The following is a 27026-nucleotide window of genomic DNA, read 5'->3' as shown; positions in this document are numbered from 1 at the left end:
GACCTCTGCAGCAGAGGATACCAACATGCTGCCTCATCACAAGTCACGCAACCCAGTGCTTTCAGTGTCCAGGTGGACATCATATTATGATCACTCCCTAGTGCACTCAGTATGTCCTGTTTCTGATATGCGGAAATCCAAACTTTGTGATTTATGTATCAATGTTTGCTAGCAGTCCTCCTCATCTCAAAGAGAGAAAGATAGAACACAGTGCTGACCTCTTTTAGTGAAGCTGGTAGAAGAGTATTATCAGGTGATCTATTCAAATAGCTATTGGGTGTTACATAAAATACAGCTGAAGCTAACTAAAGCATAGACACAAAATGCCATGTACTGTACTTTTTTCAATAGGGGCGATGGATTCATGAATATTTGATCAATACTGTAGATGTCTCCATAAATGTGCAAGACAACTGTATTTAGACGCCCAAGAGAGAAAGCAAAAGCTGCTGCTCATAGTACCTGCACTGCATATTGCAAAGGAAGCCCTACAGTTCAGGTATTCCACCTCCACTCAGGACAATAACAGTTTGATTATATATCACATACAAACACTCACACTGACATACAAACACAAGAGACACACACTTGTGTACAATTTACAGATAGCAAATAAGCTGTGTACAATCTCCCACCCACCCCCTTATTCGCAAAGAAACTTGTTCTAAAACACGCATATCATTTATGTCCACGCACACTATAAAACATGTTTTTTTTCTTCTTTTTTTTTGGATTTAGTTTGGCATGAATGCTTTTGTATGAAAGTTCAGCATCTGTTCTAATGTATGCAATGCAATTACTGCTGTTAGAGGGGATTAACTCCTGAAAAGAATACATTAAAATGGTAAAAACAGAGACAAGCTCACACGATGGTTCAGATTTAAATAAAAAGAAACGCTTGCACAAACACAGCACAAGTAAATACATATAATAGCAAGCGATAACAAAAGCCAAGAAACATTTAATTACCTTATCGAAAAATGGAACAAAGCTATTCTAACACATGTGAACTACAACCAAACATTGGATAAAAAATGATTATTTTTCTCTAAAACTATAATATCTCTGGTAACAGTAGTGCACTTATCGGTTTAAGCAGTGCAACATATATGCAAGAAAATAATGCAGTCCTCTTATCAAGCTTTTAAGAAAGATTTTTTCCTTTACAAATGAAAAAAAAAAATGAAAATCATAGAATTTCATTTCTTAAGTAAAACAACTCAATAATAAACACAGGCATTTGAAAAAAATGTGCAAAGTAGCACTTTGTTTTTACATCTACAACATTGTTTTCAGACTGTACTGTACTCTCTTTCAGACTGTACTGTACTGTTACTCTCTCACCATTTTAACTACCAAAGGTGTGTCTACTCAAAGAAATGAGCAAAATCTTCAGATTGCAGTTGCAGGCAGATGTGTATGTCTTATTTTCGATAAATGCAAGTATAAGCCAAATATCAGAGCAGAGCTTTTGAGTGAAGTGACACTTAACTGACAACCAGCTTCCTCCCTACTCCCAAATCTATTCTGTACACACTGTGTCTAGGTATCTGTGAAATCAGGAATGTATCTTATTGTCTGGAAAGTCCATCTGCAAGTTGTGGTATAATTAAATAATTATTGAACTGGTTACTTTTATTCTTGTTTATTTAGTCTCATATGTCTCTCATGTCTGTATTTCCTGTCAGAACATTGGCGTGCCGTTTGTGCCACTAGGTGGAGCTAACATATCAAGAGTAGTGCATTTTAGTTGTCTCCACCTGCTCAAACAGTTGCTAAAACAGCCATGTAGTTATGAACAGGCTATACAGAGATTTTAGGTCTTAGGATGTTATTTCTGTCCAATACAAGTTCACTGAAAATTCTTCTCTATTTACCACTAATCCAATCAATAGCTTTCTTAAAACCCTGGTACCACTATACCACTATGAAATAATAATCATACTCTAACAATAATAGTAATAGTGACAAATCATGTTGTAATCTGCAGCTGATAACAGTCTGGTGCAAGTCGAGAAGCAGCAATCTGGAGCGTGATTCTGGTCGCTTACTCTACGCCTGCCATAACTGTAAATGGAAAATCCTTTTCAGAGAACCACAAATTCATTTTTTTAAAAAGAACCTTCTGTCTTTTGTTTTCTCACATTTTTGAAATGGAAGAGGTCTAATAGCCTTAACAGTCTTCTAAGATATTAGTGGCAGTGTATGCAAATAAAATAAAATCTTAACAATATTACATTTTTCTCAAATACTGTCTTATCAACAAACCCTAATTTCGTAAACTTAAACTGAACCATCAAAATGCATGGACAATAAAACATTTTATGCTAAATAATCATTCCTATAACCACTGACAGGAAGTTACATTTCAGTACAATTATTAAAATCATCTTGTACCTCGACAACAGCTGCATTGTAATCCCTCAATACCTTAATAATAAATAAAAGCCAGTGTCAAATGAATTACTCTCCTTTTCTTATCCTACATAAGAAGGCAAACTTGTGACCATCAATATTTTTAGTGGGAATTTTTAGCCCAAGCCAGATGTTTTGTTTTTTTGTCGTTGTTGTTGAAAATTATACCACAGTAAGCTTGGACGCATATAGTGTCCAAAACGGTCAATATGGGTTCACATTTACCATGTTAGAAATTTCATGGCAATGCTCACGTGCACACACACACACACACACACACACACACACACACACACACACACACACACACACACACAAACAAACACTCACACACACACACGCACACACACACACACACACATACACACATGCACAAATATACGCATACACACTACACAAATGAACACATACACTCATACAAACATATATCTATACTGTATATAGGTGTGTGTGAGTTGTGTATTTGTGTGTTTGTGTGTGTATGTGTGTGTGTGTTTCTTTCGTAGGCCTTTCGGTAGTGTTCAACACATAAATCAGTATTTTAGGAAAGCATACATTTAGAGGCCTGTAGTAAGGATCCATCCAGTGGATCAATATCAAACTACGAAGCCTTAAGGCCACCATCTTTTTTTTCTTTTAGAATAACAAAAAACACCTCTTTTCTGGGAAACTTAATGTGCCAGTGTCTATACTCATTACTCTTCATGCCCCAAAATAAAAAAAATCTAGTGCCATTTTCTTTTTCATTCTTTTTTAAGAAGTTTATCTATTTGTACTTATCCATCGGAGACATGCATTCGCATGTGGTCATTGAAGTGCTCAATTTGGTCGAACTTGGCAGGGCAGACGGAGCACACGTAGGTGGTCCCTTCTTGGCAGCTTGCCTCTGCAGCCACACCCACTCCCATTTCGACCCCACCCCCTACTCCAGCACCTCCGCCCACGGGCATGGCGAGGGCCACCACTCCGGCGCCGGGTTCGGGCACGGCCATGGGCATGGGAATGGAGACGGCGCCAGCGGCGCCTGCAGCCCCCGACAGCCCCGCCAAGGCGCCACCTGTGCTGTGCAGGGACATGTGCCTCTCCAACAGGGTCTTGTGAGAGAACTTCTTCTTACAGATGTAGCACTCATAGGACTTCTCTCCACGGTGCAGCCGCATGTGGACATTGAGGGAGCTCTTTTGGGTGAAGCGTTTGTTGCAGATGCTGCACTGGTAGGCACGCACCCCTGTGTGCGTGACCATGTGTTTGATTAGGTAATCCTTCAGGGAGAACGAACGCCAGCAGATGCTGCACTGATGAGGTTTCTCACCTAGATATACATACAAGTCACAGGCGTTTGGAAGAAAAAGGGGAGACAGAAAAGCCCCAATATTAGACACAAAAGTCAGCAAAAATAATGTACTGTAGGACAAAGACAGTGCTTCTACATTTTGCTAAAGTAGCCTTGAACATTTCACAGACCGTGCCCATCACAAAACTAATGAATACTGCATTCACTAGAAAAGTCTGACCTCACTACCTTCAAGACTGCTTGGCAGCCAGTGTTGATGGGCACACTTGTCCTCGTTCTTTGTCTGATTTCATTTCAGTAGGCACCAATAATAGTAGTCACCCAAAAATGTGGACAGGGTCATCATGGTATCTCGGTGCTAACGTTTTATCGTACTTAATTCAAAGATGAACAATGAGCATAAGCATCAGCCAGGACAATTCAAAATGTACAGCCATTTTAATGTATTTCTGTACAATCTGAAAATCTGAACCACTTCTAAAGTATCAAACTCTGAGGTAGATGCCACCCCCCTTTTACTGTATGCCCAAACCACCCACCATCCATCAGAACTCAAATTTAAAAATAACACTCAATTCATTCATCATATTTCAAACCATGAGCACCACCAGGCACCATAAAATTCAGTTACACTATCTGTCAAATATATAATATTATCAGCCATGAAATTACTTAAATCATAGTAATAACGAATGTCACATACAAAAAGTTAGAGGAGCTCAAGTACTCACCAGTGTGCACGAACATGTGTTTGACGTAGTTCTGTTTAGCAGTAAAGGTTTTACTGCAGAGAGTACACTCATAGGGCTTCTTCTCTCCTGGTGCTATCATGGCGGCTTGTTGCTGGTGCAACGCGGCCTGTTGCTGTACCGTCATCGGGTTTGGGAAATTGGACATATTGGGGGGTGGCCCTGCCACGAACTGGGACTGTTGGGCTATGGACTGTGGCAGGCTGAATAAGAAGGGCTTGTTGCTGCTGGCCGACTGTGTGGCGTAGAGAGTGGGCAGGTAGGTGTTACCAGCCGTGCCCATCACCTGGGTGTTGCTGGTCAGGGTGAGCGGCATCCTCATGTTGCTGGTGTGTGATTCGACCTGACGCATGTAGACTGGGGCACTTGGCAGGGACTGGGATATGATTGGGTTGGACAGGGGTTGCATCATGCTACTGTCACTAGTGCTATGGGATGCGCCCCCGTCTTCCATCTTGTGGACCTGTTCGGGAGAGGAGTCGTTGACCTCGATCTGCACGGGGGTTCCCTCGCCCTGTTGCCCCTCTCCGCTCCCCTCCCGAAAACCCACCATGTACTGCTGCTCCACGGAGTCGGGCTCAGTACCGATGGAGGAGCTCACCCCTGAGTCAAAGCTTTCACCCTTGGGCTCACTATCCACACCCTCCACATGGTCAGTGTCGTCTGGGCAGTCCTCCATGCCGTAGCAGTTGTACTCATCCTCTGCCTCCTGCTTTATGTGAATGCCTCCCGTCTGTATGCGTACCGGTCGGGGCTGCTTGCGGCAGTGGGTGGTCTCTGGGTTGGATAGGAAGCGCTCCATCTGTTGGGATCTCTCATGGATACGAGTGATCCATGGCGGGTCCTGGCCATGCTGGTCCTTTTGCGTGGTGAGGGCTGAGTCATAGTTGTTTGTCATAGTGCTTACATAGTGGGAGCGCTCACGGGTTCCGTTCTGCAGCGAGGGGCCGGTGTAGGAATACAGCGATGTGTACGCACGCTCAATGCTCTGCTGCGATGTGGCCTGCATGTACCCTGACTCGGCGTCACTGCTGGGCCCTGAGGTGCCTGACTCCGGCGTTCCCCGGGGCGTCTCCTGCCCAGAGTCCCCTGGGTTGATAGGAAACCCAGCATTCTGGGACACGATGCGGGTGCACTCGTCGATGACCGTCTTGATCTGCAGGATGCTGGCAGCAGTGAGGATCTGAAGAGCCTCTGATTGAGACACCCGCAGGACCCCACTGTACATGAAGTCTATCAGCTTTTGGATGGACTGCACCGAGACCACAGAGGGGATCTCAATGTCGCTGTAGCCCAAGAGCAGCTTGTCCTGAAAGAAGGGGCTCCCAGCGGCCAGCACGCACCGGTGAGCTCGCAGCATACTTCCATGGATCCGAACAGTCACGTCACAGAAGTGCCCGCGGTTCCGCTGCTCATTGAGGGTCTCAAGTACAGAATTGCTGAAGTTGTGGAGATTGATGTTATGAATGCGCTCGGTCATCCCCTTGCAACTGATGTCACCTGAAAACAGGGTGGAAAACACATAACCTTTAGAAGAAACAATGTAATTATCAAAAGCCAAACTCTGGGTCTCATGAGCATCATTTAATTATGAAAAATTGGATAATGATTATCAGATGTATTTTTGTATACAATACAATAGAGTGTGTATCATGGAAATTACGATATTAAGCACAGATATGCCAAATGTAATCTATTTCAGCATATGACCTTTTCCATCCACCCCATGTGCTTTCTTAACATTTCAGTGGTCAGTTATTTTTTTATGCTCATATAATGTTGGCATTTGAGATTCAAACGATCAAAGCACTCAAACAATAAACCAGTCTACACAAAATTCCCCAATACAGAATCTGTATGGTTACAGCGAGAGACTACGGCAATCAAGATGGTTCCTGTCCCATTAATAATATTCACAGCGATGTATAGTGATATATTTAGTCTGAGACTACAGCCCCCAGTAGGTGGTGCTCTGGGCTTAGAGGATATTAGACCTCATTCATCAACCGTACATGTGCAGTTTGTCTGCTCCCAAACTATCCCAGGAGCATTCTGTGTTTAACATTATATTTCTAGCACACTCCGTGGTATACATTTGAACACAGAGATCCATCCTTGAAAAAGGGGTTGACCAAGTGTCTGAACATAATCTGTAAATGACAAACTACCTCAAATTGGCCTTGCCACTGAAAGACCTCTAAAGATGACTCCATGAAGGAACAAAGTACTGCTCTCAATGAGTGCACTGCTAAAACTATATTCAGCTATTTAGATTATAGAAAGAGGGTGATAAATAAAATGTATTTGAATAATGGTTGGCTTTGATCATTGAGATTATGCTGATCACTTAGTCAAGGTTTTCAAGCAAACATTCTATTCAACACTATCCTATCCTTGTTATAAAAACAGTCTCCTCTGTAAGTCTCGACACCTGTGCAAACAATCATATACCTTTTGCATAATTCCATTCACCCATATTACCCACACCCGGTGCACTAAGGATATTAAAACCACTGTTGGTTTTGAACAAACACGCCCTTTACTTCTATATATCACACTCAGTAGATGCTACAGTACTACTATACTATACTACTAGCACTGTACACACAGTCTTGTAGTGAACGAAGGCTAGAACTTTATTTTACAGTTCTGTTTACACTGTGTAATTACAGTGTAATAATGAATCAGACAGAAACTGCAATGTGTAGTATATTTTAGTAATGTGTTGCATATTTTATGTAATTATTATATTTACCAGGTGACTTTTACATTTCCGTACTGTCAAATACAATTAAAACAGAATTTTCACATATTGTATACATATTGTATACTCATGGCCATACATTGGACTTTTGGTCAACAGAGGGATATCTAAGGAGTGTGTTTGTATTGTAATTCTTCATCTTATAAAAATCAAGAGAAGGATTAATGAGGGAAAGAGATTCCATTTTCACTCTTGAGAAACCAAATGATTTAACATAAATTCTGGGCAAGAACAGACATTCAACCTAAAATCCCAGTTAATTGACTTGGAAAAAAAAAAAGAGGAAAATTTAATGAGTGCAACGTGGAGTGACAGCGGGACAGTGTACTGTACTTCTACTAATAACACATATTAAATGTCAGCTAATAAGTGACAAACACCCCCATGCTGACAGAGATACATTACCTACGTTGCTCTACTACAGGGGGGGGGGGCACCAAGCACTGATGTACTCACAGTCAGATGACGCTTTGTTGGGAAGATGTGTGTGAGGCTGGTGAAGAGGCACACGCTACAGGTTGCTGGTGGAGATGGCTGACGAGAGGCCAGTGCTAGGCGATACCTTCAGTCCTCTCTGTCAGTATCATACGTTGCTCTGCCACAGTGGTTTCTTCAATACCACCCTGGGGAAGAAAACAAGAGAGTTCTTAAAGCAACATATTCACTGTGAGTGAGGAAGCAATGGATTGATGTCTAAGACGGAAGAAGATAAAAGAAGCGTATGTCTTTGTAACGCAAAAAAAAAAAAAGGCGATGTCTTGAATCTGAGATGGTGAGTGCGAAGCGACGTGATGGATGTGTTAAAATGTCGCAAGTAAAGAGTGAATGGACCTTCTTGACCGACATGAGACAGTTTACTTGAGTGGACACTTGACCGCCAATTACATATGAAGGCTAAAAATCATATGGTTCCAGGGCCAAATCTCCTCTCAGCAGTTATCTAAACCACTGGTCAGAGAACCACACCCTACCAGAGGAGATCTATTCACATTCAAGTATGATTTATTCAAAATGAAAGCAATGTCCCCATATCCTCATTTCATATTTTAGAAATAGAAATAGAAATAGGCTCACCATTCCATCAAAAGAGGACATGCAGAAGTCACATGAACTTGAATCAATCAATTATATAGTATTTTTCAACATTGGCAAAATGATGGTCTCTTCTCCAATAGGATCCTAATGTGTTTATGTGTGTGTGTGTGTGTGTGTGTGTGGGTTTGTGTGTGGGTTTGTGTGTTGGTGTATGTGTGTATGTGTGTGTGTGTGCGTGTGTGTGTGTGTGTGTGTGTGTGGGTTTGTGAGTGGGTTTGTGTGTTGGTGTATGTGTGTATGTGTGTGTGTGTGTGTGTGTGTGTGTGTGGGTTTGTGAGTGGGTTTGTGTGTTGGTGTATGTGTGTATGTGTGTAGTACTGTATGTGACCTCACACAGCCCCAATATCTTCTCAGCCCCCTGTTCTGTTTTCTAATCAATGCCAACGGTGTAACTACAGAAACATGTTGTATGGCTAGGCCTTATGACAATCAGATGTCAGGATGTACAGTCAACAGACAGAAATATAACAGACATGTACAGAACATATATAGCATAACACACATGAAGAAACACAAGACAGGCATTCGATGGCATTCAGCATGTGACTCTCAGGTATACAGAAACTCTAATCAATCTATACAGTATGAGTATGCATGCAACACTACAAACTGTAAAAGTCCGATGATACAAAAACTCAGTTTCCAGTCAACTCACATAACTATCAGTGTAATGCCATGAACATGCTGTATATGTTTAGCTAAGCCAAACATCCCCCTGAACAAGGCAAATGTCCAGTAACACAAAACCACATCGGAAAGCAACTAAACAGACAAATCATAATTAATGATGGCTCCAACAAATAAGACATAGAATGTGTGTGACGGAAATTAAAACAAAATTGTCTGCGTAAGTGCTGTAGGCCATTTATCTATTCATCAGATTTGTTTTCTGCCATTGGTTTTCTTGCTCAGTCTGCTCTGAAAATCTGATATTTAAATTTCTAAAAATGGATTTATTTATACTTGCATACTTTCCATTGTGTTAGCATGCCCCTGGCAGACAAACCAGAAGAATGCAATTAAAAGACTGCTTTGGAGATGCAGACAAACTTTGGAAAAACAATGCAACTGACGTATATTGTAAACTAATAGATGGATATAGATAGATAGATAGATAGATAGATAGATAGATAGATAGATAGATAGATAGGTAGGTACTTTATTGATCCCCAAGGGGAAATGAAGGCGTTACAGCAGCTCACATCACAAACAACAACAAAATAAAGTGGCAATAGAATAATAGACTAAAAATAAAATAGACATCTGAAACATTATATACAGTAAGAACAGTCCAGTATGATTTAACATCCCCCAGCCTGACTCTGATCACCCTGATCGAGCCAGCCGGAGGAGGAGTTGGACAGTCTTATTATGACAGACAGAAAAGATCTCCTATAGCGCTCCTTAGTGCAACGTGGTTGTAATAATCTGTTGCTAAATGACCTTCCCTGCTCTGCCAGAGTGTCATGTAGCGAATAGGAGGAATATAACACAGAAAATACTGTAAATACATGACTAAGTTTATTATTGCTGATTTCTTTTTTTGTCAGTTTTTTTTTTAGAACACACGAGTGTGAGGTTAGAATTAGATGAGGTAACAAAGCTTTATTTGCTTGACAAGGACATCCAGATCGACATCCAGCATCACTATATTCTCTGGGCATAGTAGTGTGCCCCAATGAGCAACATTTGGCAACGCTGCTCTAGGGAATGGAGTTCTATGATTGAAAGATTTTCTATTTGCATGTGAAAATGTCATGGGATGCATTAACTCCATTGTTTTCTTTAGTATTTGCCTATGGCATGCACATCTTTTGGAGTGTGGCTTTAATCCCAGTCAAGCGTGTCAAACTTGCAATATATCTCTCTGCCACTGGGGGTGCACATCACTTAAGTCAATGGGGAGGCTATGCTGTATACCATGTGATCCACCTTCGTATAAAGGCTCTTTGGCAATAGTTGATTTTGGCCGATCCCAAAACATCTTGTGAAAACAGTCGTGGTGGATTTTCAGGTATTTGTCAAAGAAGGCCAAAATATGTAACAAAGAAAATAATTTGACAAATGTACTTGCTGTAAGTCACTTTGGACGAAAGCGTCTGTTAAATGTCAAAAATGTAATATAATGTAATTTTTAAAAATCTTTTGTTTTCCTGGTTTCCTGGTTTATGATAACGCAAGCGGCAAAGCCGTTCTAACAAACAATATCTACAGGGATATATCAGGTAGAAAACAAACATTATCTATTAGTAGGATTTATCACAGTGTGTATTAGGACTATCTTTGTACGCAAAGTTTCAAAATAATACTAACAATGAAATTCGGAAATCTTGTCTACATTAGCCATATGCATGCCTAATTATAGATGATTTCCAGCGGGCGTTATCAACATTGACTGAGATAAGTAATCAAAACCCCCTATGGTGACGTCAATGAGCTTGTGGATAGAACGATCCTCATTAGCTAGACATGAACAGCATGGGCAAGCTCACTTGTACAACAGTATCAACCACATGCATGGTTAAAACTACATAACAGCAACCTGTGTAGCCAATGTGCAGAGTAAAACACTAAGACAGAGGGACATAACAATGTTGTTATTTAGAGGACAACAATCTACATAGAGTGAAGGGTTAATATATTTATAGTGGCAATGCTCTCAGAATGGCAGAATTATTTTTTTTATATCTCTCGGAACAGGAAAATAAAATTTGACAATGACAGGTAAATAAATGTCAAGATGATGAACACACACACACACACACACACACACACACACACACACACACACACACACACACACACACACACACACACACACACACACACACACACACACACACACACACTTGCAGTTTAATAATGTGGCTAGTGACATGCTATGGTGACCTGATGCCAAAGGCCTTTGCATGGCTAGTTTTAAACAACACAAGCATATATATTTCCTCTTTGGCTTCAGCTGCAATCTAGACATGTAAATCCACCTGCCTGAGGGTGAAGTGAGGTGAATACGGGCAACAAAGGAGCAGGCCGAGGGAAGCAGGCTTCAGCTGCCCAGACTGCCACTCACAACAGTGATTCCATTTTAGCAGTGACACAGTGGGTGAGCAGCAGCCAGCTCCTACCTGCAGTGAATGCTAATCAGTCCAGGGGTCTGTCTGTCTGCCCCCCCCCTTCCCCCCCTCCCTCCCCTGCCTTGGACGAAAGGGGCTGATGATCCTTCAAAATTAATTAGATCCTTTTTGGAGGCAGCCATTTTCTTTCACTCCTTATTCCTCTGCCAAAATCTGTAAAATTTTTCTTGCTGTCCATGTTCAGAGGAAATCAAACTATTATTAGGAAATATTCTGGTCGTTTCTTGAAAACAACAAAATTCTATCTTTTTTTCTAATATTGATCTCCCCCATGCCTTACACGTCCCTCTGTCTGTGTCTCTGTCTCTCTTGCTCTCTCTTCTATCTCCCTCCTCCCTCCCTTTCTCTCCCAGCACTGTGTGTCTCTCTATATAGAGTTAGCTGTCAATAAGTCCCTAGAGGTCAGTTCGTCTGCTAGAAATCAGACACAATGCTCCAGACTGCTAGTGCCATGCCCTGCTGCCACAACAAAGACCACAGACAAAAAAAGAAAGAGAGGGAAGGGAAGAGAGCAGCATCACCAGTCTGACTTCAGGTTAATCAGAGCTGCCTTAATTAGTTGGCAACCTCATGAAGAATACTGCGCCGAATTTGGAAATCAGTTTAATCTAGGGGGAAAATGAAAAGGTGGGGGTGGGGGATGGGGTTGAGGACAGAGATGAGAGGCAGGCTTGTGAAAGGAGACGATGTCAGCCATGTGAATAATATACATCTTGAATATGCAAATGTGACTTACAGTACACACCACAAGCATATATTTTCCCCTTGATATACATGAGCCCACATGCATGTATAGACTGGCTTGTACTGAAAGTGAACAAAATAATTTGTTTCCTTGGGCATTGTAATTATCAGTGGTGCATATTGCATGTGAATACTGTATGTATCTTGGTCATTTGGAAGCATATTCTAACCCCATTATTCACAGCAAACAGATATCAACATAGCATGTAGTGTTCTGTTGATTTTTGTTGTTGAACCTGAATACAATGATTTATGGCTGTTTTGAATTTGGCCAAATGTATTCCCTTTGTAAAACAATCTGTTTGTCATAAGCTTTTCAACCATCTTTCCATTAGAATTTTGTAGAGGCAAAACATTCTACCAAAAATGAAGCATTAGAAAATGGGTCAGCTTTGTTTTAGTATCAGTGGAATTTCAGCACTTGGATCGCATGTGTTTGTACTGACATTGCAAATACATTTTTTACACCAGATGAAATAATCATCGGCACAAGTATAATGGAAATGGGAAACATAGTGATACGCATCATTTGTTTTCATCACAGTATTTTCAATGCAACTAAGGTACAAACTGACAGTTGTTACAGCAGCAGGCCCACAGTTGAATTTGGTGTTTAAAAATTATTTGAATGACTTCCAAATAGACATAAATCTAACCAGTCAATGTGAAGGAGCTATAAGTCATGAGAGGAGTAAAAAACAGAACTGATCTTGACAATAAAGGCTCAACTCCCGCCAAACAACATTCCGTTGGCTAATTAAATTAATGCGCAATATAGGGTACTACATCTCTTATTACGGTTGAGAGTTTCAAAACCAGGCCCTTGTATTATTAAGTATAAACACGAGCATTGCCTGATAATATGTCTAATGCACCTAAAACACACAGTTTAGTAGAATCACTGGAAAACAACTGCTCAGTCTCAGATTTTAATTGATTTACCTTTGCCCTGTGTATGAATTGTTCTGGTAGAAAATCCATTACGTTCAGAAAAAAACACATTAACAAAACACCTACACACTGCTTCAAATGTTAAAATTGTTGTGACGTTATGTCCTGTGTTATCTAACATTCCTTACTCTTTTATAATGTTCAATGCATTGTGTTCAAATACTGTAGATGCAGGAGAAACATGAACAATGTATGTTGATGAAGGTTTGTAACTACAGTACTTAGTGCAAGTAATACAGAGTAATTACTGTATGTAAGGGAAATCATTACCACCAGTCAACACACAGAGTTGATGAGTGGTACAGTATAAAGAGGATTAACCATAGCATTGCCAGGTAATGTTCCTTTAACTTTACAACCAAGCATTAGGTAAGGAACTATCCAGAAATGTTAAAGGAAATAGCCATAACTGTCAAATGTTTTTGCAACAGCATTTCAGAAATATTATGAAAGCAGTGCAGAGAATGTTATGCAACTATCTATACCAAACAGAGAGGATGTTGTGTTAATGGGCCCATTTGGTGGTAACATACTGTAAGTGTAGCCTGCCTTGCCCTCTTTTCTCCAGAATGACGGTTCTGAGAACATTCTGCATTGTAAGCTGGAGCTAGTTACACCTTAAAGGCAGCATTTCTCTGCTCAAGAAGAAGCATTCTGTACATCATTAGTGGGCTTGCTTCAACCAGTCCAACTATTGTTCTTCCTCATACTTTATTATTAGTGGACTTGCTTCAGCAAGTCCAACTATTGTTCTTCCTCATACTGTACATGTTCTTATTCTCTGTCTTCCGAAATGATTTCACTGCTTCCTCCTACAACTAGCTTTTCACACCAATCCAACTTTTAAAACGTGGAGAGACGTCTAACTTGTACTGCTTGTATTAAACGTCTTAAAATATTCCGTTTTTTGTAACTCAAAAACTCATATCCTTTGACAAGGTGGAATGTTGATTTAAGCCAACATTCTGTGAGCTTCATTGTTACCGCAACTGCCATGGAACTTTCAGAACTACAGAACACATTCTTAGGATGACTACACAACAATGCACTCTCTTGGCAACCAGTTCTACCCCAATAAGACCCACCTTTCTCTCTCTCTCTTTCTCTTCCTTAACAATCCTCTAACCTTCTCATCTACAGTATATTGAGCTTGACACCTCAACTCAACTTTAAAATGTGTAGACTGATTCCAATTAAATAACATTCATTCAGATTTTTGTTACTATTTAGACTTTTTAAGTCACATTCATTGACATGGGTTTCTATGAGGACCATTGGTTTCTTATGATACATTTTAAAATGCATCTCCTCTTTCATATTTTAAGCTTGACACCTCAACTCAACTTTAAAATGTGTAGACTGAATCCACTTTAAATAACTTCCATTCAGTTTTATTACACTGTTTACACTTTTTAAACATTACGCATTTTAGTTTGCATTAATTAACATCCATCCATCCATCCCTAACCCTAACCCTAACCATCCATCTGTCCATCCATCTATCTATCAATTTATCTATCTTTAAACTTGATCAACTACCAAAATAAGTCCACAAAGTTTCTTCAGGAACTTCCTTCTCTAGTTTTATTAGTATAGTATTCTCTTCCCAATTTCCTTACTGTAACTCCTCCTACAATTGTTCAGCTATTCACACCAATCCAAATATCAAACATGCAGAGACGTTAAGAGTTGCTTGTATTAAACCTTTTTAAACTCATTATATATATACACTTTTTAAAGTATACACACTTGAAAGTGCCTATTTTAACATGGAGGTCTATGGAAAGCAATTTTTGGACCACCACTGCTCTTACACCTTTCAAGCTATTCACACCAATCCAATTGTAAAATGTGCTAAAAATGATCAAGCCTGATAAAAGCGTTCTGATACCTATTAAACTTTTTAAACTATTAAGCTTTTTGTGACACCAAAAACTCTCACCCGTTAACATGGTGGAATGTTGATTTAGGCCAGCATTCTGTGAGCTCCATTGTTGCTGCAACTGCCATGGTGCTTTCAGAACCCTTAAATAAAAACAGCAGGAGACCTGCAGAACTAATTCTTAGAATGATTACACAACAATGCACTCTCTTGGCAACCAGTTTCCCCCCCATAAAACCACCTTACTCTTACTCTCTCTCTCTCTCTCTCTCTCTTACCTTAACAATCCTCTAACCTTCTTCCAACTACCCAAACATCAAACATCAAACATCAAACATCTATCTATCTATCTATCTATCTATCTATCTATCTCCCAACCTTCTCTCATCTCTCTGGCTATCCTACCTTCTGACCATCTTTTATCCATCTGTCCATCCTACTATCTTACTTTCTTTCAACTACCCAGCCATCATCCTTTCTTCTATCTATCTATCTATCTATCTATCTAACTATCATCTATCAATTCATCCATCCCTCCAACCAACCAACCAACCATTCATCCATCCATCCATCCAACCAACCAAACCATCTTTAACTTTATTCGCTACCATAATAATACTCTCTCACTATTAAACTTTTCAAACTATACAAACTTGAAAGTGCACATTTAACATGGAGGACAATGGAAACCAAAAGATGAACCAAAAACTCTCACCCGTTAACATGGTAGAATGTTGATTTAGGCCAGCATTCTGTGAGCTCCATTGTTGCTGCAACTGCCATGGAGCTTTCAGAACTTTCAGAAATAAAAACAGCAGACCTGCAGAACTCATTCAGAACTCAAACTATCTCACTTTCTTTCATCTACCCAGCTAATCTATCTATCGTCCAAACCATCCTTTATGTAACTTGAGGTGCTTGAAAAATCTTTTTCATACCATTCATACTTTTTGAGCTTTACTGAAACTCCTATGGCCATTCACTCTGAATGGGGAAATTTCAAAAAAATCTTCTTTCATCTTTTAAGCTGCCACCTCAATCCAACTTCAAAATGTGTAGATTGGCCCCACTTCAATAACTACTATACATCATTTTGATACTATTTAGACATTTTAAACAATAAGTATTTTTGGGTTGCATGAATTAACCAGGGTTTCTATGGGGACCACTGGATTCCTATGATACATTTTAAAATATATCTCCTTCCTTTTCTAGTTTTAAGTGTGATCCTAGTGTTGTTTTGAAAATATTATAAGAATGTCTTTGGAAAGTCCCTTAAGTAACGCTACTGTAGGTCTTGAATGTTCCTCTGAGAGCGAATTGAGGGGCTTTTGATTAGTGTGAGGATAGACTCCAGCAAAAGTATTATTTGGAGAAAATCAAGCATTCATGCTGTAATGGGCTTCCTGAAATTGTCATGACTTTCATAACTTTCCATAAAAGTACAAGACATGGTCTGAAAAATTACCTTACACCATTATGACGCAAGTGTAGATATGTCTAACTATAGTTTATTTGTTGGCTGGTAAATAAGCTCAACTAAATCATTGCATGTCATGAAACCCCAGCCACTGTCTGTTGAACTTAATTTCCAACTGCATATTGTTTTAAAAGTATTATGGGATAGTCCCACTCTCAGTGCTTTGATCTTTCTTATTCATAAACCAACTTAAACTGCAATAATAAAGTCTAATAATGGATCCTGTATTTGTTTGTTTTTACATTATTTTAGTTTAAGGATTTTTCCTCTGTCATGTCAAGCAACATCCTCTCAATATCTTGGATATAAAAATCATTCAGACAGGAAATCAAAGGTTTAGGTCCACTGTGAACTGTCACTGAACATTGATCAAGTAACCATAAAGATAATCTTTAAATTTAATTTTAAAATGCAATGCTTTTAAGAAAAATCCCATGGTCGGTTGCCTTTTCGCCATGCTCATTTTATTGAGTTTGGTATTTCACAAAGCCGTTCGTGATGAACCATTTGACTTCTCATGTGACAGTCTAAAAAATGTTTCAACCCTGAAGCAGATATTGCACAATTAGAGTCTTATTATTTTGGCACAGGTGTCCATAGCAACTGCAAAATTTGAAAAGAGGAAAAAAAACTCGGCAAAACAGTAATCATCATCCTGTAGGAAATGACGGGAAGCATTTGAAAAATGTTACATTGAAAATGCTCAGTCACTGCTTTCCATCTCACCACACCACTGAGCTATACTCCACATAGACTTCTGAAGATGTGTATTGTGATGTATAGTTTGGCATCACTATATCTTGTTAGCTCTCATAACTTTTGACCCATGTAGGATTCTCATCCCGGCAGATGGAAACACAGGCTAACCTAATGAGTGCACTATTTGTATTGTGCCTAACTGCCCATGACTTACCCCAGGGTCAATGGTCTGCTAGCTAGCTTCTAACTCCAATATCTTAAGAACCTGTGAAGATGATATCTTCATCATATAAAGGACTGATGTTTTAACTGTTTTAATGTACGTGTTTGTTTGGGAATGGGAGGCCAGCTTCATCATACAGTAGCACCCAATTTGGACATTGCATCAAAGATAGAGAAAATAATGATTACAAAAAGGAAACCCAAAAGAGATGCAATTCTCTCCAGATCAAGTGTAATCAGCTTGATGGAGTGATGGATAAGTTGCATTAGAAAAACAAAACAAACAGTATTTGTAATGACAAAGTATTTGTCATTCAAGAAACAAAGGTATTGTGTTTGCTGTTAATCCAAAACTGCCAACCTGAAAATATAAGGTCTTTAGAAACTTAACCCATAGATTAATAACTGTGTTGCAAGAAGAGCTTGTTAAAAAAGCAAGCCATTTCACAAGACTGTAGAAACCAGCCAAAAGCTCATTAATGTTTTTTTTTCTATCAGAAAACAATAGCAATAGCAATGCGATTTATTAGCTAGGGTGAACTATCAAGAGACAAACCAAAATGAATATTCTCTGATGACTAGAGGCATATCACAAGTTCACTAATCCATAAACAATAAACCCTTTGGAGTTCTTCATATTTCAATTTAGGGTAGCAAAGGGACACGGATTGTCATAATCTCAACACTCAACAAAATATGTTTTGATGTCAACAGAAGTGCAAACAACCAAGTGAGGAGATATTGCGAGCTATCATCCTCACAAGAACATGTAAAATGCAGGTGTAAATAGATTCCACTGAACTGCATCATACTGTGGCTACTGTGGCTGAGGGTTGCAGACACAGATAGTCTGAAGATAAATGAACAGTTTACCTGCAATATTGTGATACAGTACAGTACATGACATTCGGCCAAGTAGTCTTACATTGTATTAGTCCTAGTAGGCCATCATACTAGACCTTACTAGTAGTCCTAGTGTGCTTTCACAGTTTATACATGGACATAGAAATGCATTAATCAGTATAATCCAAATACTGTGCATAACATAAGCTACCTTCCCTGTGAATTACATGTGAGCTATTGCAGCATGTGAAGGTAGGTAGAGAAACTGTAAATCCTTAATAACATGAAAATACTTTTCACTTCAAAGAATAACCAGTTCACATGTTCATTGCTACCTGTTTTCTTTTATCCCTTTAAGAAGCACAGTTGTCACAATCTCCCTAAAATGTAAGCTACCTAGTTGTAAAACTGTCTGCTAAAAATAATGCTGGGAAGTGCTTCAATAAAGAGTGTACTATGAACATTATTTGATAATCATGATCCATTTCATGCTGGAAATGGTTAGACAGTGCAACGATGCAAAAACAGTCTGTTACTTCAGTGGATATTCATCAAGGAAATACAGATTTATGGGTGATGCAAAACAGATATGGCTTACTTACTTAAAGACTGCCAACTATTTCCTAAATTTCAAGAAAACAAATTGCGAACCAAATAAAAAAGTAACAACAAGGTGTGGAAATGCCTGTGAGTCCTAATAGCCTTTACTTTTGTGGGGCAACTCTGGCTTTATAACACAAATGCCATTGTGCAGATAATACGCCTCAGGTTTTTCCACTGCACACCAATGTCACTGTGCCTGTTTTAATGGGATGTACTCTGTCGTACAGTTTTGGCCACTGTACAATGTGTTGTTCGCTAGCAGAAAGGCATAACAGGCCTTCCAAGAGCCTAGGTGTAAACAAATAGAAAATAAAATACAATCTTGGCATAATCCACTGAAAAGTTACTGAAGAGTCTATATTATTTCTTTTCTAAAACCATCTCCAGATACTTTCCCTTCTGAATACACAGTGATCTCACCATGACTTGTAGAAAACCATATGGGTAACAGGGTTAGCTGAGGACACACATGCACCTTGGCAAACATACAACTTCCCTATTAGAATCCAAGATACATTTTTCACATCAGTGAAATGCCTGTGCCCTCGTGTATGTGTTTAAGAAGTAAGGCTGAAAAGAAAGTATTTACATGCCCCTGTCTTTTTCCCAAATAAATTATGTTTTTCAGGAATTCAAGCATAGTACAAACCAAAAAATACCTCTGCATTTTATGAAGTGCTCAGATCTTCACATGAGATATTAGAATGTGCTTTAAAGTTCACTTAATATTCTAGTAAATGTTAGTTTAACATTTTAGCAACTTTTGCTACTCAGTCATAACTGCATTGAAGGAGAGTTTATTTGTTATTGCACTGAAAGAATGCATGGATTGAAATATTTATTTTTTATTTCACTCAGCAAACGTTGTCTGATCAATCATAACAATGAAACAATGTTGTTTTCCACGGTGCAGGTTAGCTGCAGTGTGGGTTTCATTGAAGTCAGCCTTATCATATGAAAATCAAGCTGATCCACTTTGAATTGTAAAAGCAGTCACATTGCATCTGGTACAGAAAATCAACTTACAGTTCAGTTTAACTGTTAGAACACAAGTCAAAGTAAGAGAGAGTGTATCAGACCTACTGCCTGACTCCAAGAAAGTAGAAAATCCCTTCATCAGTTTAACTGTGTATTGTTTCGTCATTTGAAAAAAATGCATTGGTGTGGGAGTGTCAATCTCACCACACGGTTCATGACTCCTAAAGGTATACACCATGTCCCTAAGTGCTACTGTAGGAACTGCCCTCAACAAACCAGTTGGGCTTAAACATTTCAAGCATTATGGCAAAAATCCAGGCATGAGATTCTTGATTTGTGCATGTAAATCAATTTATTTGAGAAAGTTATGTATTGATGCCTGGATTTGTGCACAACTTCGGGTTAAGCACACATTTCTCAAGTGAGAATTAAGGCTTAAGTAATTTACTGTCACTGGCCAAGAATGTTACCAGCAGCCGGCGATCCACTCAGTTAGCTTGCTAGCTAATAGCTAGTGCAGCTACCAGTTTGGAAGTTAACAAGCTCATACTCAGTCACCTGAGTACCTCAGTCACCTCAGTGTGAACGTTTGGCAACTGAAATGACAGTGATAAAACTGTTTAATTTGCTTTGACAGCTTCCAGTATTAACAGGAGGAGTTAGCTACTCCTCCTCCTATGGCAATAGGGTAACCTACTCAGCAGTGGCTGGAATACGTTAACAATGGCAAGCTCACTACAGTCACCCCTCCTCAACTTTCTTTCCAACAAATTCATAAGACTATCTTGGCACATTGATAATGATGATGATGATGATGTTGACCTCACTACCTCCTTTGCATACAACCTCATTTGCTTATAGGGTTAACCCACTAAGCAGAGGTCAAATGGTTACACATGGCATTGGCACTACAATACACTTACAAATACCTAGGCCAAACAGCAAATACAAAACTGAATGTCAATATAAACGTATATCAACAACCAAAATACAAGTGCAGCAACTTGCATCAGTGACAAAGAGCTGGGCCTGCTAATACATAGTGGAACAAACTTTCTGCATAGGAGTCAGCTTTCTTTTCTTTTAGAACATCAGAATAGACAGCAAAATAATAATACGACTGAAAATTTAAAACATTTTGATGTGGAGATTTCCCTGGAATTAAAATATTTCTGCATCAATTCATAAAAAGATGTGCACGTTATATAATTAACCTCCCAAAATCAGGTGGTTCCTTGAGAGGTTACGGGTAGAATCTTTTTTCATCGGACCTTTTCCGTACACGCAAATAAAAAGAAATGTTACCTTTCAATTTAAGCTGGACACCTCCAAACCTCCCCACCTGGCAATGACATCACAGATCACATTTGATGTCCTGGCAGTGTCTTCATAAGCCGATCCAAACCTATCGCTACGGACAAAAGACTGAATAAATTATCATGAATCAAAGTAGAGTCTCCTCAATTTAACAAGGATGTAAAAAACATACTAGTAAGATATGGTCTGCAAAAAAACGTAATTTGAGTCATCTAAGAATTTCTAATATGGATTATACTATGCGGTTTTGATGGGTGTTGAGTGTATTAAAGAGACATTTCAGAACTTTATCCACCAGGGGCGCTCGTGAGTAAAATAAAAAATAAAATAAAAAAGGGTCACCGAAATGTGTGAGGTGCATTATGGACGGACAGGTAGTGCATGCGGTTCACACTGTACATGCCTTTCTATTGCAACTTCATTGGATATCAATGTGCCCTCTTGACCCTGCTAGACTTGACCTTGCAACCTTGTCATACATGAACTTGCCACCTCACCTAAAACTTATCAGGCAGGCACATTTATTGTCCCTGTTAAATTTGAGAAAAAATAGGTCAATAATTGTTGAGATAAATAATTAGCCACTACTGTAATTTCTGGGATGCATTTCAATATCTGTAAGTAATAATGTGTACAGCACTGTTACAGTACTAACCATGAGACTAATGTAAAGAGGAGCCTGTTTGTAAACCGTGTTGCGTTAAAATACAGGTGTGGTTGGCAACTTTTTTAAACAAAAGGGATTGACCAAAGCTTTTCCGTAAATAAATGTTTTTTATAAAACCTTCATTGTCATTGAAATGGGAGCCTGTGGAACCATATGCTATGTCTATTTTACATGACATATTTATAGGATCGTGTTTCAGGATGTTGATAGTTCCATTGGCTTTACTTCTGTTTTTAAAAAATACCAGATTTAAGCCTGCCCAAAGAGTATTTCAAAGCATTTTGTACAGTAAAACAATACAGTATGCTTTACTCTACTTGCTAGTTCCCATGTATCTCTTAAGAGACTGGCTAAATAAGTGAAATATTTAAGAAAGTTATGTAAGCAAACAGTGGCAGAAAATATTGTCTGCTGAACCTTTAAGTCTATGAATGCTTTATGGTAGTACAGAGTTAGACTGAGGGAAGGACTGAAGGACACACAAGACAGCAGAGATGGCCGTTGGATTGAACTCATAACTCTCGAGTGTATATTTCCAACCACAAACAATCTAAAATTTCAAAACTCCACCTGCAATACTGCCAGTTATTATACCAATTATACTGTCATCTATCATAGAAAAGCCAAATCACTGTCCCTACAACACACTTTGATGGAACGTGTTTTCAGTTCAAAATATTTCAATGCCATCTCTAATACAGTGAACATACAGTACACAATCTCTCACCAGTAAAAGGAAAATGGAGCAGAATATGTAGCATACTGTATTGGTATGCTTCCAATATATCCACTAAATGTGTGTATAGGCTATGAGTGCTTGTCAACAAGACAACAGGACATCATAACTGACAAGACAAATATTTGAAACAATGGATTCTTCAATTTGTGTATGCTATTCATTGATACAGTGCACATTTGGCTACATTTGATATTCTTCATGATATCTTATTTCAATTCAGAAAACAAATGATCAAAACTGTGTTTGGATGATGATCTACTGCCATCTTATTAGACCTATAGATGTCCAGGATTCAGGATTGTCATTATAATTGTTCTTGAGACAGAGTTGTATAGGAACTGATAGGCCCAGTAATGGCATCAATCCAGAAGAAGACTGCACAGCCTTTAAAATCATTTATTTTCCATATGTCCTACAAAACCATTTGAGAGAAGAGTACTATATCGGTAAAGTAAAACAAATAAAAAAAAAAAAAAGGGTTTAAGGTGCAAAAGCACTGAACGCACGCACAACAGCAACGTGGGCAATTGCCTGGAATTCTCAATAGAACACTGTCACAATCACACGTGTAACCTAAAAACATGTTTTAATTCATCAAACTCTCTCACAGCAATTCACTTCTCATTAGGCGTGGTAGGTAATGTTACACACAAATGTAATCATTTCAAACGAGATGCAAGGCTTAGCACATCAACCAGAGCACACACATGTGCGCATAGAAAGGAGCGGTCATCCATAGACTACTAGGCTAAGGCTATGTATAGGCTTTAACATATGCCAAGCGATCCTGAAGTAAGGTTACATTCAAGCTAAGTATAAAACGTAGGCCTATAACACGCGTAGGAGGCCTATATTACCTCAATAGAATCAGGTTGTCCTATTAACATAAGAGCGAAAACGTTTGCAGGACTCCATCAAATGACAAACAATGAAAGATGAAAAGACAATATTCAAAAAGGTAGTTTATACTTATCGTGGAAATGTTACTAAGTTTATCATTACGAACTTTGTGAAAACACAGCATTAGTCTTCATTCTGCAATATGCAACATTAACATTTTGGAGACTTTAGACTGAGTTTGCATGCAGGACACACACACACACACACACACACACACACACACACACACACACACACACACACACACACACACACACACTTTAAACGATCTAGTTTGGGGGAGCTGAGTAAATTATACCTCCAAGGTCATGTGTTTTAGATGTTGTCAGTGAACTCCCTCACCGGTGCATGTGTGGGTCGTATCTTTTGCGTTTAGGCCTACCTCAAAGGGTTTGGACATTGATTTGTCGGAGGATTTCTCACCAGTTTCATTTGAATAAACTGCCACTATAACCTAACCCTGTGTTCGTTGACTGTTAGGCCTTCACCTGCAGCGCGAAGTCTCAACAACAGGGACAGATTCAATTTGTGGCGCCACTGATATACTGTAGTCAATTGACATTCAAATTGTATTTACTGTTTAAATACAATGTAATTACATTGTATGAAGGCTACTCATACCTCGGTTATGTTTTCGCGGACATACCACTGTCCTGAAGTGGATAAGCAAACACATTGATGATGAGCCAGTTCAGGGTCTCGAGCGCCTCTTTCATTTATCAAGATATAATCGGGACATCTCTCATATAGGCCTGCATTGTCTTCCAAATTGTGAGATGGCGCCTCTAGATGTATCAGCATTTATCAAGATCTTTTCAAAATGACCCCTTTATTCTAATTTGGTAATATGGGCTATAGGCCTATGGTCATGTGCGTTAACATTGCTGGAATTGCGCAACATAGATCGTGACAATAAAAGAGGGCATTCATTTTGTAAATCATGGCACCAAAATCCAGACCAGATGGGCAGTCTTTCTTTTATCGGTGAAACTAAATCCGCAGTGTCTTTCATACTTTTAGCTGAGGATATTGGCTCAAATGTAGGCTACCTTTCTGTGTCAGGCAGATGTTAACGTATAATGTAATTTGACAAATTCCAGGCACCATGTAGCCTATCCTTATTACAACTTGAAATTCAGGTATAGACTCAAGGCAACAATTTTAAACGGTTTTGTTTCTATTCCGGCCATTATTCGAGCCAACAAGTGTTGTCTGATAAAGGTTAGACACATTTTGGCTCAGTAGTCCGAGGAAATAGCCAACCGATTGAGTTACAACATGGTGGTTTGAAGTTGAAGCCTAATGCCCGCTCCTTCTCATTCAAATGATTGCCCATTTATTCCGCTGAACGCACTATCGCCTGTATTGAACTCCAGATGTTTCAGCGAATTAGGCTATCCTTATTTTTGTCTGAATTGGAGCTCCAGCTTGGTGGAGCATCCATTGATATCTTCAATGACTGCTTTATTTATTTATTTATTTTTAAACAGCCTGAAGTAGAGCAGAAACATCACAGTTCATAACTCTGGAGCGAATCGGAAAGGGTAAAAGTAAGAAAATATGCATGTTGGGAATAATGACAGATGGGCAACCTGGGACGTCATGACAGTGAGCAGCGCGTCTTTTTGGTCGGGTGTAATGTACACGGACTACTGTAAACCCAGACTACAATCAATAAACCCCACAATATCACATATCATTTTGCATTTAGGTTATAATTAATTGAGCTTCTTATATGCCGAAATGAATAAAGTTTTTGATTCTGCTGTAAATTTGGGTGGGAAAAATCCAGCAAATGGTGGCAATGAAACTCATAAGATTCTCTAGGCTATATACTATAATCTTAGACTTACTATTACGTTTTGTATATGCTAATATATTGTAAATAACTGACATTTCTCTTCTTATAAATAGCCTTTCATAGATACTACTGACACCCGCCCCTTTCCTTACTTTTCATATTTCTTACCTGCTGTCCAAAGCTTGTTCTCCAGTGGCGACAGCGTTTCACAGCTTCCCCGGTTTTTCCCCGGCAAAGCTTCGAGTTTTTTAATATTTTCCCTTACTTTGTTTCATTTCTCACTTCCATCTTCTTTCATCTCATCAATAAACACACGCTGCAGCCTACCTTCATAGAGGACCTCAGTTCAAGTGTGCCCTCCCATTTTTTAACTATACGTCGAACATTTTGGGCAGGCACGCCTTTTCACTTACGATTGGAACAGAGAGCACTCTCTAGAGCAGTGTAGGTTGGAACATAAATCGGTCAACATTATTATGCCCCAATCGTTGCTCCGCGCAGCCTCCCTATACGGAGCACAGTGGGACGTTGAAACTGGCTCCATTGTGGCTCTGAAATAGTAAATGTTCCTCCTACGCATATGGGGAAGTTATTTGATCCAATATGGACAACAGAAGGCAGTAGTTTCTTAATTAAATTCCACTGTCTGGGTCTTCACATATTTACATATGCAGAATGTATGTCTTTCACCGTGTGTTCTTTAAGAAAACAGTTTTTTTATTCAGGTCACCTAGTGATCAACTTGACTTAGAAGCTTAACTTATATAAATAACAGTCCACACAATGTAACATATGGATTCTTGACGCCCAGGCTATAGTGTTAAAGCAGAATTAACTGAAGTCTCAATATTCCATTCTTGATCAAAAGGGACGTCAATTGTGAATTAAATGTGTCGATCATGTGTCTGCACTTCACATTGGCCAAAGTCTATGTCAGTAAATGCTACCGATTGGTTTGCAGCTTCACATTGGATAACGTCACTGCCTATCATTTTTAGTACCAACAAGCTAGATTGGCCGCGTGTCTTTTACTTTCTACGCATTTCTATTTTCTCATTTATTTATTTTTTAACGTCCCGAGCTGACCTCAAGCCAACAGAAAAAAAAATCTGACGGTTTAACTGGCCAATCAGATTGAGTAAAGCGATATTGAGTTTTTTTGTTCTCCAATGCGTTCACAGATATGTTCTGACTGGCATAAAATAAAGCAATAGTGGATCGTGTGTTGTAGGATACCCCCCCCCCCCCCTCTCTCTCTCTCTCTCCAACACCCCCCTCCTGCCTTCGTGCCCCCTCCCTGTCTAGACAGTGACAGGTGTGTGTGTGTGTGTGTGTGTGTGTGTGTGTGTGTGTGTGCGCGCGCGCGCGCGCTTGTCTGATGTCTAGACTGGAATAATCAGCCTTAAAGCTGAAGTTAATGTTCAGATTTCACCACCAAAATATCATATTAATTAATTGCAGGCAACATCACGATGTTATAGGCCATTTGAATAATCTCCTATCATTTAGCCTACATTCTCACGTGGAATGATGCTTATCAGGACGTTTATTCTGTACCATGAATAGCCTACCCCTTTATATAGGTCAAAATAATAGGCGTGATAGGCCTATGATTTACACGCAAATGACTACCTTACTAGAGCTATCGTCCATGTATGGAGTAAAACCATAATTCCCTCTTCAGGTTTGTCCAGCAAGACACATCTCATAACTAGATCTTGCATTAGGTTGGGTGTCGTATCAATCGCC

The 27026-nt window shown here is 39.2% G+C and overlaps 1 protein-coding gene across 1 annotated transcript; it reads right to left on the bottom strand.

Moving 5' to 3' along the window:
- Positions 1 to 862: 862 nt before the first annotated feature.
- On the bottom strand, positions 863 to 25614 carry zbtb20 (zinc finger and BTB domain containing 20). The gene is made up of 5 exons (XM_083692062.1): positions 25446 to 25614; positions 21159 to 21264; positions 7679 to 7845; positions 4441 to 5958; positions 863 to 3727 (listed from the first exon to the last, which is right to left on the bottom strand). The coding sequence occupies exons 4-5, from the start codon at positions 5936 to 5938 to the stop codon at positions 3192 to 3194; spliced, it is 2034 nt and encodes a 677-aa protein (XP_083548188.1). The 5' UTR covers positions 5939 to 5958; positions 7679 to 7845; positions 21159 to 21264; positions 25446 to 25614; the 3' UTR covers positions 863 to 3191.
- Positions 25615 to 27026: the final 1412 nt, after the last annotated feature.

Source organism: Argentina silus (genome assembly GCF_951799395.1).
Source record: "Argentina silus genome assembly, chromosome: 2".
Taxonomy (NCBI): Eukaryota; Metazoa; Chordata; class Actinopteri; order Argentiniformes; family Argentinidae; genus Argentina; species Argentina silus.
Note: the sequence above shows the minus strand (reverse complement) of the source record. Positions and strands in the feature narration are given on the sequence as shown.